The sequence below is a fragment of the Schistocerca nitens genome, chromosome 4 (assembly GCF_023898315.1).
Source record: "Schistocerca nitens isolate TAMUIC-IGC-003100 chromosome 4, iqSchNite1.1, whole genome shotgun sequence".
Taxonomy (NCBI): Eukaryota; Metazoa; Arthropoda; class Insecta; order Orthoptera; family Acrididae; genus Schistocerca; species Schistocerca nitens.
In genome coordinates, this window is record NC_064617.1 from 649,990,414 (window position 1) to 650,006,980 (window position 16,567).

A 16,567-nucleotide genomic window follows, 5' to 3' on the forward strand; every position below is an offset into this window, starting at 1 on the left:
AACACTTAGATTGGCCAGTGGCCCTCTTCTGCTTGTGACTTGCACCATGGAAACTGCTGTGTGCGCCCCCTCTGGCAGTTCTACGTCCCCATGGCGTCTATTTGCCTTCGCAACTGCTGGTATGCACAACTTACTGCAATCCGGCCCACACCTCACTGTAACTCGTGCTCCTAATATTGCACAAAACTAACTTTTCCTATCCTAAACGGTGGTGCCACTACACATACATTTCTACATAATTTCAGATTATGATGACAACAATCCTATGTGGGAATTGTTCGTAGCAGTTTTCTGCCATAACTTCTTATTTATAATAAATCCTTCTCCCTTTACACAATTTTCTCCTTATATCAATACTACCGTATATTTGTGTGAACTAAATTTGTTGCCCTCTTTCCTTTCCATTCCACTTCATTGAACCCCTCGTATCTACTTTGAGGCTTTTCATTTCTCTTTCCATGTATTCGAGCTTCTATATCATATTTCGGCTGCTGACCGCAATCTGATTTGCAGAATGTTACGCCTTCTTTCGTTAATAGTGTTGGGGGCAAGAACACCACTAATTTTCCAGATGGTCGTTTCTAACACAGAAAGGTGTGATCAGACAGTGGGTTACGTAGTATAGGCAACACAACGATCGTGGAATCAAAACAGCAAACACATTCTTTACTTAGTAAAATCCTCGAACATTGGTTGATCGCATCTCGAAGGCATGTGTTTATCCTCATGCAGCGGAGCCTACCTCAGCATGACACTAGGCAGCGTGTTTGGTCTCGGCTGCGTTGGACTACTGTGCAGGAGCGCTGCATCACAGAAGTGTTAGCTACTGGTGATGGCCTTGCAGACGTCGACTTGACATCGGGTATTGGCATGCAGCCTGACGAGTGTATGCTGGGCTGCTAGCTTGCTTCAGCAGGCGAGCAGTTATATGGAGTACTGGTACACAAAGTTTCGTACACAAGGCAACTTGGAGGTGATCAGACTGGATGAAGCTGCTGTGGAAGCGGCCCACATTTGTTGACTCCAGCCTAAGACTCATACTCATTAGGTTTACTTCGGTACCTAGTGGATGAAGCAGGTAGACAAAGATGAAGCTGAGTGGCCCATACGGGACTGTCGATTGTTGTGCGGTATTTCTCGGCGTTGTTAATAACCAAAGACAATGTACAGCTACACCCAGTGGCGGGCATTTGTAGTGCCTCTGTCCAACTCTGGGGTGATAGGGCGCCCGGTCCCCAACTTTGGTCTCATAGATGACAAATTCTGCGCAGCAGAGAAAATTCAAATCGCCTATGCTGCGAACTGAGGTCTCAGACCATGCTTTTCAGCAATATTCCAGCGCCAGCTGTAGGATATCACTGGCCTATATCTTGCTTCGCCATGGATTTTCAAGTCTGCTCGAAGGGCTGTTGCAGAAACAGTTATCTGCCGTTTCTTCTGAGAATAATCATGTCCCTTATTGCACAGTAAGTGACTCTCAGCTTTAACTTGCTATTCACAACTAATTCTACAACAATTACACTATTTTCTGTTGTTGCTCATATTACCTTATGTTCACCTGACTATAAAACCCTTATTTTCTTTCCATTGTACATCATTTAAACCCATTACATCTAATCTAAGCCACCTAGTCTAAGCCTTTGCATTCTCATTTTACTGTTTTCTATCTTCCTTGCTATGTTAACACTTCTGAACCGTAGAACGTTACCCTTTCGTTCGTTTTTGCATCGTTTTCAGATCACCTCCTTCCGGGGGTCCGAATGGGGACTATGGAACATTTGTCGAATGGAGAGATCATCATGACGCTTTTGCAATTGCAGACCCGATATCCTATGGGTACACAACTGTATCCTCACTGATCATTGCTTATTCTTCCTCTTTTTTTAGGAGCGGTTTCCCACCTCAGCGACAAGACAGTGCCCTGGATCAATGTCCACTCATTTGCTCTCTTTGACAATGCCGCAACCATAAGGAGAATGAATGGGTGAGCTGAAAGCGATTTATGATGCTAATATATGAAATTCAGCGGCTGGTGTCGCAAGTGGGTCCAAGGACGATTTGACTGTAACTCAAAGATGCTATTCCCAGCCCACAGTTTCTACTGTAGCCAAAACAACTGTTGTTTTGATGTATCTTGATAACGCCCAAGAGAACGAAATTGAATAGTTGCAAAATTATGCAATAATTTGGTTATTTCAAAATGAGAAACTGCTCTCTTAGAAAAATCAAATATTTCCAAAAATTTTGTAAAAACGCTTGACAAGATAAAAAGCGTATTCATTTATTATTAGGGAGAACGATAACTAATAACAATACGGCATTCTGGTAAGTCTTACACGTATCAGTCGGCCCAATGGATACGTTTCTTCTTCTCCTTCTGGACGGAAATATACAGGTTTTGGCATTTCAGAGGAAAAGCAGAGAAATGAAAGAATGAAAGTCTTCTTACTGAATGGAATGGATCTAGCCGTAGTTGACCAATGCCTCTGCGGGTGTGCTGAAAATATGCAAACGTCTCTTACATTACACCTCTCCTAGTTACAACCTGAATTAAACTGTTTAGCTTCGTTATTCCGAGGCTCCTCTATGTTTTGAAAGCAATGTATGAAGACTTTCCTGCTGGCTTGCTAGGCCTAACGCAAGAAAGGATTTTCTGTTGGGGTTGTCTCTCTTAGACTTTGGAGTTTCTCCTCCACCACAAGGCAGTGATTCCGTTCTCATTTAATCCCCAGAAAAGAAGGTTGCCTCATCTGCCAGCTACGCCGTTCCGAAGACTGTGTTCTCCGCCGTCGCTGCCATTAGGGTCTTCACCTGTAACCCTGGGCATGGGTTCCGTGTTATAACCCAGGGGTTGGATCCCTGCCTGGACGGAACCATCCTATCAGTACGGCCTACTGAAGTGTAGGATGCCCACCCCCGCGACGTGGACGCGCCAGGCAGGAATTACCCCCGTGGAGGAATAGGGAAGGGGACCCTACCTCCCTGGAGCCGGGTTAATGATTGTGTATGGTGTCACAATCAATAAAACATCTGATTTGGAATAAGGAAGTTTCAGAAAAAGCAAAACTCCTTATATATAAGAGTTATTATTACTTCCCTATTGTCACCTATGGAGGAGAAACATAGACAATGACAGGAAGGGACTGGAGCAGACTGCAAGCAGGGGAAACGAAATTTCTCAAAGCAGTTAAGGGAAAAACAATAATGAACAGAGTAAGGAATGTAGATATTAGAATGGAAATTAAACAAGAAAGTATGAGAGAAGAAATTAAAAAAAGAGATTAAGATCACACGAGCAAGTTAAGAGGATGCGTGGCAGAGACTCCTCAAAATTATGGAAGATCTAAAAAGATGGATGGAAAAAGACCTTGGGGGTACCCAAGAATCCGGTGGAAAACGGGAGTGAGAATATCTGTAGGAAGGAGAGGTGTGACCTGGCAGCAAGTGGAGGAAGAAAAGTGGTGGGAGGGCCGAGCCAAATGGAGAGGACTCAGACCCGGAAGTCGATGGAGCGGGATTCGATATAGATAGATAGCTTCGTTATTCACTTTAGCGTCGGTGGATTATGCGTTTTATCGTCTTTTGTAGTCGATTAGTGATTCACTGGAATAACGATACTTCTGCTACTGCATCAGTTCCATTTTTCACCAAAAGACGAAGAAGAAGGCATCTATTGGGTTTCCTATTAGTATCCATAAAGTGGTATTGACACCATTACGAGTACTTAGAATAAATTGAGCAAGTTATGTGAGAAAATGCTGGAATACCTTAATGAGAGATGAACTTAAAGCAAAATCTTGCACTGATTTACACTACAGAGTAAAAATGCTTCTATAAGTTTAATTAAGATTCAGCTTATTGTTCCCAACATCCATTGTTTCTACCTCTCACAAGTAAAGGTAGGCTGTTGTATAAATCGAAAAGCTAGGGAATAAGAAAAGTCGTCCGTTTCGTATATCAAAAGTAATATCACTGAAGGGTGCGATGTTTGTGAGCAAGGTTAGAGCACATAGAGCGATCTATGACGCTTTTCCCATGCTATCAGTAATAGTGAATAGCGCTGTCAGTGCATAGCCAGTCTCCATACATCAAGAACCTGTAAAGACAGGATTCACCGTGTGGTTAAATTGTGTATAGAGTGGCCACATGGCGAATGCTGTGCGGCCACGGTATAACAGAGGGTATAAAAACGTATTTTTCCTACACTGGTACACTGTAACAGGCAACTGTAGCATTCCAAGTGCATTCATCGTAAATACCTGTTGATGAATGTATATCTGTATTTCATCAACATGAGATTTTTGGAGAAGAATCTTTAAAGGCTGCAGTAATGTATTTCAGTGATGTTTTGATGGCACATACATCATCGGAAGAGGACATAGGCGCGGTACATAAAGTTTTGGATCCATTTAAAACAGTTGGAATCACATTCAATCTGCAAAAACCGGATTTCGCAAGGAGGAGGATACCAGTGTTGGGACAAGTTATCTTGTCAGAAGAGACTCAATTCAGAAGTAATTTGAAGTAGTTCAAGGTCTTCTCGTACCAACTAATGACCAACTGATGACAGACAACTGCAGCCGTGCCTCGATTTTTGAAATACTGCCAGTTTCTAAAGGAACAGTGCTTGTCGTAACCTGCACTACTGGCATTAATAAAGAAGAATTCGGTTTGGACGAGGGGGCTGATCGGCAAGAACCATTTCATGACATTACCCCACGGACCTTAATGGACCATTTGACTTTGGTATGGATGCCACTGAATTTGGACTTTATGTCTATTAATACAAAATTGTCAATAAAGACGATCAGGAATAATATCGCATGGCCTTGTTCACCAGTTGAGTTTTGTCAGCATGGGAAAGGAAATACACTATCACTGGACGTGAAGCACTTGCGATCGTTAAGGCTTTGAAGGCTTCAGCTGTTCTCTGCTCGGACGGCATACTATCGTAGGCACCGATCATAATGCCTTTCCTTCTTGACTGTACAGTATTTCTAGATGGTACCTCGACCTTCAAGAATAGGTGAAACAAATATGGAATATGATGCTTTGTCACATCTTTCGCTGCATTTGGAATATGTTTTGACCGAAACATTATATATAAAAGAAATCAAGTTTAATTTCGTGATAGGTGACGAAGAAGAGTAAAAAAAATTATTGATTTTTATGTAATATCGAAGCAGAGCAACATGCAGACGGGTTATTAAAAATGATGAAGACAATTTATCCAGAAGGAACCGAGATTACAAATCGACAATATTACTTAATTCATAATGATGTCTTGTACCGAGGAAGCGACTTAAATGCAAAACCTTGGAGAATTTGCAATCCAAAACATGTTGTCCATGAGCTTCTCTAGTATATCAATAACATTTAAAAATTTTGGCCCAAATAAAAATTTACAGCAAGTTTAAAAACAAGTGATGATAATATGTCTCAGTGAGTATGTAGAACTGTGAAAGAATGTGACTTTTGTCAGTGTACCAAAGTGTCTACAACGCTCCATAAAGGATTCATGAACAATATTCTACCACATACAACAGGTGAAATCACTGGTTTGCATCTTTTCGCCCCCTTCCAAAATCTCATGAAAGTTTCTCACAAATCGTACTAGTTGTGGGCTATTTTAAAATTTTTTCGCTACTGAGAGAACCTAACTGTAAGATCATTGTTAGAAAGTTGAAAGGAGAGCATTTGCCGAATACCATTCAGCCACAAAGTGTTTTGTCAGATAAAAGACGAAAGTTTCGTTCCAGTGTCTGTAAACCATTTACGAAAGATTCGTCCTTCTGTAAAAAGATCCATGTGCGAAGCATACAACTACTACCATCGCCATATCTTAGCGTAAGATCTAACCGAGAACCCGAGAAAATTCTAGTCCTATGTAAAATCGCTAAGTGGGTCTAAGGCTTCCAACAAGTCACTTGTTCACTAGTCTGGTGTGGCAGTCGAATACAGCAAAACGAAAGCCGAAGTTTTACGTTTCACGTTCAAGAAATCGTTCACGCCGGAGAAGCGTACAACCACACCATTGTTTGAACACCAAACAGACTCCCGTATGGACGAAACAGTAATAGTCATCCCTGGCGTAGAGAAACACCTGAAGGAGGTGAAAACAAATAAATCACCAGGTGCGGATGGAATCTCAATTCGGTTATTAAAAGAGTACTCACAGGCTTTGGTCCCTTACTTAGCGTGCATTTATCGTGATTATCTCACACAGGCGCAAGCGAGTGGAAAGAAGTGCTGAGGGCCCTGTGTATAAGGAGGGCAAACCAACGGATCCTTAAAATTACAGACCAATATCCATGGCATCAGTCTGCTGCAGAATCCTTGGACATATCCTCAACTTGGATACAATAAATTTTCTTGAGGCTGAGAAGCTTATGCCCACGAATCATCATGGTTTTAGAAAGCATCGTTTGTGTCAAATTCAGCATGCCCTTTTCTCACATGATATACTACGAACTATGGATGAATGGCAGCAGGCAGATTTCATATTTCTAGATTTTTGGAATGCTTTTTGACACAATGGCAACGGCCTTGCCGCAGTGGATACACCGGTTCCCGTGAGATCACCGAACTTAAGCGCTGTCGGGCGTGGTCGGCAGTTGGGTGGGTGACCATCCGGGCCGCCATGCCCCGTTGCCATTTTTCGGGGTGCACTCAACCTCGTGATGACAATTGAGGAGCTACTCGATCGAATAGTAGCGGCTGAGGTCAAGAATACCATTTTACGACCGGGAGAGCGGTGTGCTGATCACACATCCCTCCTATCCGCATCCTCCACCGAGGATGACGCGGCGGTCTGATGGTCCCGGCAGGCCATTCGTGGCCTGAAGACGGAGTGCTTTTGACACAGTGCTCTGATACAGGCTGTTAAAGAAGGCAGTAGCATATGGAACAGGTTCACAAATATCTAAGTGACTCCAAGACTTCGTAAGTTACAGAACATGGTATGTTGTTCTCGACGGTGAGTGTTCATCAGATACAAGTGTATCGTCAGGAGTTCCCCACGGAAGCGTGATAGGACTGCTTTCATACATCATATACATAAATGATTGGACGGGTAGCGTGGGCAGCAATCTGCAGTTGTTTTCTGATGGTGGTGTAGTGTACGGTAAGCTGTCGAATTTGAGTGACTGTAGGAGGGTACAAGATGACTTAGTGAATGGAGGAGGATACGGCTTAGACAAAGTTTATAGTTGGCGTGATGAATGGCAGCGAAATGTATAAAAATGTAAATTAATGCTAACGAGCAGGAAAAAGAAATCCGTAATACTCGGATACATCGTTATTAGTGTCCTGCTTGACCCAGTCATGTCGTTTAAATATCTGGGTATGACGTTGCAACGCGATATGAAATGGAACTAGCCTGTGTGAATTGTGGTAGGAAGGGCAAATGGTGGACTTCGGCTGGTTGGGAGAATTCTAGGAAAGTGTCGTTCACCTGTAAAAGAGAACATGAATAGGACGTTAATGCGACTTATTCGTGAGAGTGTTTAGGATTGGACAAAGAAAGACATCGAAGCAATTCAGAGGAGGGCTGCTAGATCTGTTACTATTACGTTCGAATAACAAGCAAGTGTTTTGGAGATGCTTTGGAAAATCAAACTCGAATCTCTCAAGGTAAGGAGATGTTCTTTACGAGGGATAGTATTCAGAAAATTTAGAGAACGCGAACTGAATGCAGACCTATTTCATTGTCTGCAACAAACATTGCACGTAAGGACCACGAATATAAGGTACGACATATTAGGGCTCATTCGGAGGCATGTAGATAGTCGTTTTTCCCTGTTCTGTTTACGAGTGGAACAGGAAAGGAAATGACGAGTAGTGGTACGGTGCTACCGTCTGCCACGTGCTTGCAGAATATCGATGTGGATGTAGATATACATCATTGTACAGGCCTGTGTCAAAACCTGCTAAATGTACAATACACGAACTGGAACGATTGTTCTGAGCATACTGCAGAAAAAAAATACAAGAGCTCGATTAATAAGGTAGCTGACTTTGAAGATGTGATGAATAATTTGGTGCATGATACTACTGATCTGCCGTCTTGCACAGTTTTACATGGAAAAGAACTTAACAATATTTTCTATGAGATGATTAATTTTCCTTCACAAACTGAATTAACCGCCAAAGAAGGAAACCAAATGACCTTCAAGCAGATAGACAAGACAGCAATGACAAGGAAAGCAAGATATAACCGTTTTGGTGAAATCCATTATGATACTATCACGTTTCAAACCTTCATTGGCAAAGGTCGAAAATAAGAAGTTTTTGCATTATTACTTGGGGCCATTTAGAACTTGGTGTACAGTGTGTCCACATTCTGTTGAGTTAGAGAAATTTTATAGCGAAAATTATATTGTACTTCATCGTTTGGAGAATATTAATTGTACTCTCGATACATGAAAGAAAATAAATATGTAAATGAATAATATTGTAGGAACGATATCGTCATGTTATGCTTGTCTTGGTGTGTAATATAAGAAACTGGTTGAGGATTTCCCCTGTTAGTTGTTAGTGAATTATCAGTAATGGCTGATTAGAGGACAGATTTATTTAGTGTGTGGAAAATGGCAGTAGGTGGCTGGCCGAACTATACTGTATCTCAAATTACGTCAAGACTTGCGTTTGATTGTTAACCTCATGACGCCCCAGTGTGAGTTTTGTTTTGAGGTGATACGGATCGCTGTTCCCTCTCCGTGTTCACGAGGTGCCAATCTGCGACGAGATGTCACCGCTATATCGGATCGAGCAAGAAGGAGGGTAAGTGGAGATCTGTGATGTCACAACACACATGTTCAACAATTAACGAACCTTCCACTGATAGGTGCACTGATCCATGCTGCACGCAACAGCTCCTTACGTGACTGCTCTGCATAGCTGGCTGCGGCATCGTCAGAAGGTAACATGATGGCCGTTTGTTTATTAACACAATCATAATGAGTCTGAGTGACGATGCGACGCTTCAGTTTCATGTGACGTGTTTATATTTTTTGTTAAGCTACTATAAAAAATTGCAGAGTACCCACGACTACAAGGAAAAAGTGTGATAAAAATCCGCACCACAAAAGGTGCATATTTCAACATATCGGATTTTGAGGTATATCTTTATTCATGTAACTGAATCTGTAGAATGCATGCCAGAATGCTAATACAGCCTCTCTGTATTTACTTTTTCTATCTCTCAGTTTATTACCTATTACTTTTAGTTTATCTATTTTGTGAATCCATTTTAAATATGTTGAGATTATTTTCCTTAGTTCCCACCTAACAATTTAACTTTCGTTTACTCTGATGATATTCTAGTGATGGACTAAGCAATGTGGTATCCACTCATCTGCATTACAGATGAAATAATTCGTTTTTATGGACGTATAAACATAGAAATGGTGCATTAATACGTGCCTGTTAATTAAGTGATTTGCTGTTGTTTGTCACAGGCCCTTAAGGCTAACAGTTTTATTTTTATCTTTCTCTACCAATATTTTCATGGTTATAATGTAAAGAATTTTCTAACAATGTCACGGACGCTTTACCTGTAAGGACATTATTTTATGTGGTTTAACTACTCATGGTGAATATTTTAGAAGCTTGTCAATTTAACAGTACGTATTAAAGTTCTGTTTTGTCTTTTCTGTCTACTGAGGCCCTTCATAAGTGATCAACTTCACACTGAAACTTTATGTCGCTATACATTTCCAGTCGAAAATTATTTTTTGAGGTATGGGGATAGGTGTGGATCCTATATCCTCAGATGTCGAAATATTTCTCATTATATGAACATTCAGTAGTAAACTGATCGACCTGCTTCTTCGCAATGTTATTTTACAGCTACTTCTGGTTTTGCCGAAGTAGAATTACTAAGTATTTGCTGCCCTCTAACAGTGTTTTGAATAAATTCTGATAGTTATGGTTGAGCCACGAGCACTTAGCTTATCAGTCTAGCGGGATACAGTCCTAGGTTCCGTTCCCAGAGATACGGTTCGGACACTATTCGAACGAAATGGTTAATTCGCTTGAATGTGATTATCCATGCTGCATTTGTTTACTTGATAGTTTCTGAGTGAAAAGATCGATGTCGTATGGTGGTGTGTGGACTAACGCTAGCCCTTGCGTATTTAGAAGTGTTCGCTATGAGTAATGCTTTCAGGAATACACCGTAAAATTCATGATCTGCCAACAGTAACAACTGGTAATCGAATTTGCCATTATCCGCTTTCTTAAATCATCAGACATTGGAATATGTGTTTTTAAATTAATAGAGTTCAGAGACGCAATATCATCGTCGTAATGTAGCACGCCCCAGTGGTCGTGTTGTAAACTTATAAAAAGTCTCAAACGTGTCTAAGTATGTTTGGGAGTAATGTAGATAATTATGGCTGACTTGAAATATTTTCACGTATAGAAAGGAAAGAAAAAGAAGGTGTCATGTACAATTCATGCAACTGCTTGCGATGTAGTTTAAATAATGGCATACGCTATATACCGTCGCATTGTCTGCGTATTTGATCAGTTAACTCAAAAATGTGTGCTATTAACATGTTTTGCCATCATTTCGTTGTTTGGTGCTCTGAAATTATAACTACTGAGTCAAGGAATATCAGGGATGTAAGTTTTTTTAATAAAATGCTAGTCGTCATTTATATATTTTATTGTTCAATAAAACATTTACTGGGAAGAAACAGTGATTTTTCTGGTTTCTAACATCTAAATGACATAAAACAGAACTTAGGCCAGATTACAGACAGTACACAAAACTTACAGCAATTGTGTTTCTGAGTAGTGACGGTGAAACTGTCATACTTTACATAATTATGGACATGTATGAAACGAGAATTAAAATACAAGGCTGTACTAAACATGAGATGAAAGAAGGGAATACACCGTTTAGGTACAAGAATAGTTCTTAAGGTTTTGTATGATTCTAACACCGCTGAAGTTATTAAAATTACAGAAAAAAATACACACCTTTACACGTATACGAAGAACATTAGTAGAAGAATATGAAATTTTCTATTGCACAGAGTATCGGGAGAAAGAACATTTAGTTTCAGGAACTCCTTTTACACTTAGAATTTGGACTTTGGTTACAACTGACAAGCAGCGTCAACTGGCCGTTGCTCTTCAGTACACGAATCGTAAGAATCAAACACCTAATCACTAATACTGAAGCAGTGGGAAAGGGTGGGGAAAACATTTTGGTCAGATGATTTTGCCATGTTAAAAGAAACACCAAAATTACACCGAAGAATTGTATTACTTTGTTTCTAAGTGGTATGGAACATGTGTTTCTGTATCTGTGTGGTACTATTTGCGAAATCTCTGTGACACATAATGCTTATAAAGTAAATTTGAGCTCCTCGTACGATGAATTGATATACTGCAATAATACAGGGAACGTTTGAAAAGTCGTAAATCCTCTGATAAAAAATAAAGAACATCTCTTACATTAATGAAAATTACGCTTTTATATAAACTCAGAGGAGATATAGAGACATATAAACTCAACATCTTTGGAACATTTATTATTTCATTCTCTTTAAACCCGTTTTAAATTACAGTGGATTACGTTCTAGCATTTAGTTACGCTTACCGCAGCAATTGACGATTGCTTGATTACAACAACTTTCACACTTATTATTGATTGTACTGCATTAATTGTACGTGATCCAAAAATAAAGTTCAGAAATAATTAGACACCACTTTACCATGCGTCTTAATTTATACACCATACTATATTTACATATCCATTCAATCTAAAAAATCGTGTACATATTTTTCTATTTTGATTCACTCGGCGTAAAATGTTCCTCTATTAAATATCTCTATTGGTGACAGGCTCATTAAGCATTTATTGTTCTTTATGGAATACACAAAGCCCCAAGTATCCCTTTATCACGGAAGTACAGAACTTCTGACAGAACTTTGCCCTGCCACTTTAGGGAAAAATGCATATAATTACTATCGTATTATTTCTTAGATAGGTACGGATTTGCAAAGCGTTTCGTTTTTCTTGGCCGAGGAAGATGATCGCAGAGGTTAAGGAAATATTCTGCCCCTAATGGATATGTATAAAGTGACTGGTTCCGTTGACAGTGCTTTCCTTGTTAATGATGATAGAATTCACAGCTGCAGTAAAAACTTGGAAGCACTTTCGATTTAAAAAGAGAAAGTAGCTACTGAATAAATATTCTGTAGTCGCTCCTTCATAAACAGTTCCACAGTGTAAAGGTTTTGTTACCAAATGAGTTTTTCCTACGTTGTTATTGCCAATGTTGCGCTAATGCATTCTCTTTGAGGGCGAGAGTAAAGACAAAACAGATTCGACATAGCAGGTTATAATGAAAATTTATAATTCTTATTACCACTGCGTAATTCGAACTTTTTGCGTCCAATAAAATTTATGGAACGGGTTCCGGGAATTGGTGACTGAATTTTCAATGAGTTCCTATTTCACGTGTCCCAGTATCTGTAAGTAGGACAAAGAGGGAAAGAAACAGTCGCAAGTACAATGGCAGTGAATTCATTTAAAAATAACAACAAAAGCCAGATGTTACTATAAATTTACATTTGACAATCATCCTGTACCTTTTGAGTACTTCATAACATTTATGAGTAGGTCTGATCTCTCTTTCCTTCTATGGAATTTGCACTTCGCATAAAGGTCGATTCCGGATTCGCTCTTAAAATTTGAGGAAAATCAAGCTGTGTGAATTTGTAGATAGGACGATCTGTTAATGGTCGTCAGTACTTTTAGCCTCACTAAATGCACGGAAGAAAAGCGGTGGATACGTTGCGAAAAATATGCTTGTTTGTACGACAGACTTTCTTAAAACAATGACCTTTTATGAGCCATAAAATAATCATCAGTCCGTTGAAGGGCTTTTAAGCTGAGTGAGACCTAAGGTCTTATTTTCTTTAGTTCGCATAATTTTATACAAAATTTTAAAACGCATTTAAAACGTCTTGGTTTTTCAAGGACTACCTTGTTCCTTTGAAACAATACTGTAGCGTAAGTGTGAAACCACATTATACCTGCTGGAGTACACACTCAAAATTCACTATTACATTATTACATTCGGAATGCCTTTTAGGGATTTTCATTATTAGAGTCCTTCAGCGACGAATAGTGAGCGATGAACATGAAGCAGAGTTCTGTTAAAGTCTCCGTATGTTGTACGAATGGTATATACTAGACGATTATGTGTAGTCACCAAAGCCACTGTAAATCTGTAAAGGTTCGTTATACTTCATCAAACGCAATTTCAGACTTGAATGACAAAATTAGAACCACAACATTTCTTTCACTGATCCTGAAAATAGGTCATATTGTGTACAAATATTATGATAGTTATTCATATGTTATTACAGTATTTCAAGATGATGACATCACTTTCTGTGTTAACTCCCAGAGCTCCGCTGAACACGAAGTTGTTTGAGGACACTTCCTATTGCTTACGCCACAAAGCTGCAGCTGTCTGACGTCATTTCTGCTTGCACCACCACTGAGACCACTACGTTAAGAGTTTCAGACACTGATATTTGTGGCATCTGCTGCATGATTCCTATGGTGCGACAAACGGAAGATACTATTTTCTTTCTGCATGTAGTTAGTAACTGCTGAGACCACAAATTTCATGGTAGCCTACGACGGTCACAAGAGCCATTCCGAAAGGAACGCCTCCGATTTTTTTTTCTGTGTTGGCTAAGTGTCTGAGCTATATTGGTGTAGAAAGAATTTTTGAATTTTCCTGCTAATATATAGTTCTTTCGACGTCCCGCGAGAGGTAACAGCAGCAAGGGGGCACTCCAGAATGGTCCTCGTATCTCACCTAGTGAGGTATAAGAACATATATGTATACAAAACTGTATACGGGCGTCAGTCACTTATTTATTTTTCCTCGAGGCGTTCCGATGGTTTACACCCTCATCTCCAGGAGGAGTATTATGTAGTTACATTGTTGGTGTTCGTGAAGAGCACAGACGCCTTCTCATTGCAGCAGACCAAATGCAAGTCGGGCTACCTTTCATCATTTGAACGGAAGTAGCGTTGAAAAAATACTGCATACTGCAACATACGGCAACTGTTCTTGTGTGTAGTTTGAGGTTTTCGGGCGCTAAACAGCATGGGTAACTGTTCTTGACTGTACATTTATTTTCACTGTCACTCAAAGATGATATAACAAAACATGTTTGCAGTGACAGTATAAATAAATGTACAGTGAAGAGAACATGCCACGAGTAAGAGTATGCAGTAGATTTTCGACTCTGCTTGCATTCAAAAGACGCAGCATAACCTGCCTTGCCCTTGGTCTGTTGCTATAGAAAGGTACCAGTGCTGTAACATCAGCAATGTAACTGCAACCGAACGTAATGGTGTGAACTGTTGAAAAGCGTAGTGGAAAAATAAATAAGTGATAGACGCAGTAAACTGTTTTATTTATATTATCAATAGTCCAACGTCTCATGATTTAGGCCTTTATGGACGAAATACTCAAACATTTATGTCTCATTGAACTTGTAATGTGCTGTATAAACTGTGCCAAGTGCAATACATCGACGCTTATTTGAGTAAAGTGGGGACAATATAGTAAATGTTAATAATCTGAGGCGGTGGATACTGCGTTTCAGAAGTGAAAATCAAATGCACAAGCTAGACCCCGATTGATTCTGATCAGCAGCCATTCGTCATCATGAACAGATTTTCGATAAACTCATCCGTGATGATCGCTGGATTACGAAGAAGGAATTGTGTGTACAGCTGAATATCGGCTGCTATGCCTTCGAGAAGATGCTACGTAATCTTAATTAACACAGTGTGTATGCTAGATGGATCTTGCACATGTTTACACAGGACAGAGAAAGGTCACTGCGTGCAAATTGGTCAGAATCTTCGGGACCAATACAGGGATGAAGATAACAATTTTCTTACACCATAAGGACGGAAAATGAGACGTGGTAGCACGACTACTGGCCGAAATCCAAAACACAATCCATGGATTGACGACATGAGAATCCTCCAACAGAAGAAACGTTCGGAACACAGCTGTCCGCAGGAAAACTGAAAATCCAAGCCGTTAGCGGTCGGCAGAATGTGCTTCTCTTAGGAATCCTTGAGACTACAGCACAAGGCTGCCATAAGATGACATTGACCGCGTAGAAAACCCGAAATTCCAGAGTTGAGCCAGGAATGGAGACCAGTTTTAACTTGCAACAAGATACCGCCATCCAAACAACGGCTTTGCGTGTACAGAATTCGTCACAAGTTTGTCTAGATTGTTCAACGACATCCACTGTCGCCCGCCAAGACAGTGGCTAGCTTCATTGGTTCAGGTTTTTACGGACGCGATATCACGGCTTTGGTTCGTTATTGGAAAAAGTGTATACTGGCACTCGAAACTATGTCAAAATGTCAATATCTAGCTGAAATCTTGTTCTCGTTAATTGCTCTTGCTGCTCTTCTGCTTCCTGTACTTGTTGCATTTATCATGAAAATAAATTGGAGGCATTAGTTTAGGAATGGGTCTCATGAAACCACAGATACTAGGCTGAGGGCAGATGAAGCCAAAATATCAACGGTTTCATCTAATTTGGTTCCCTTCTTTCCTCGGATTAAACCATTGACATTAGTTGAAGTTCATTAACTGAATCTACAGTTTGATCTGCATGCAATTACTGTCATGCGTGTGGCTGATGAAGTTATTTGAGACTCATGGAGTGGCACAAAATTGAAGCCAAAGCTCTAGAAATATAAATTTATGTTAGTGGGACATCTACAACGGTTATGGATATTGTTCATAATTCAAACAAATGCTACAGTTGTACAAAATGTTTATTACTGGAATTATGCACAGTGCCGATTCGGGGTCTCTGCGCCATCTGCAGGTAGAATAACAAATTAAAAATGGAACTATATACCTGAGCAGTTAATAAATAGTTACAATTGTGGTAGACCAAACTTATCATCGGTTAGCCTTTCGAAAGTGTAGCTATTAATGACTTAGTTTTAGCGCTTGTCTGATGCTCCTGGCGTTTCATATAGAATCAGATTCGGCTCTATTTGCGTTTATACAGCTCTATGCCGTCGCCGGCGCTTGCAGCATATGACTGACTTCCTTCAGACACATTTGAAATCTGGTTTCATCGTGTTCACTTTTCCATACTCCCTCTGATGAACCATGTATGTCAGATGTGTGGCCATTTGACTTAACTTGGACATGTACACATTGTACTGATTTTACGTTTGTTATAGTAGCTTACAGATTTGTGACCATATTTGTTTTTTTACTACTGTTAGCCAGTCATGCGTTTGACTGCTCCGTCATACGGTTTCATTTTCAATTTACAGCTGCACCTGAAGGTGGAGCTGGGACCCAGTAACAGGGTTGCGTATAATTTCAATAATAAAACTTTTGCACAACTATTGCGGTAATTTGTATTATGAACAAACCTCTAGGGTCGTTTGTATGCAATGAATATTTCGAAGTTGTATTGAGTTGGTGCTGACGGGAATATCACACGGGAAGTTCTGTTTACGAGGTTCTCTTTC

General features: G+C 40.0%; 1 protein-coding gene across 1 annotated transcript in view; it reads right to left on the reverse strand.

Moving 5' to 3' along the window:
• Positions 1-4,088: 4,088 nt before the first annotated feature.
• Positions 4,089-16,567, reverse strand: part of LOC126252484 (octopamine receptor beta-1R-like) — a 401,200-nt gene continuing 388,721 nt past the window's right edge. Inside the window, exon 5 of the mRNA XM_049953379.1 lies at positions 4,089-4,096. Within this exon, the coding sequence (XP_049809336.1) occupies positions 4,089-4,096 (8 nt within the window). The remainder of the gene's footprint in view (positions 4,097-16,567) is intronic.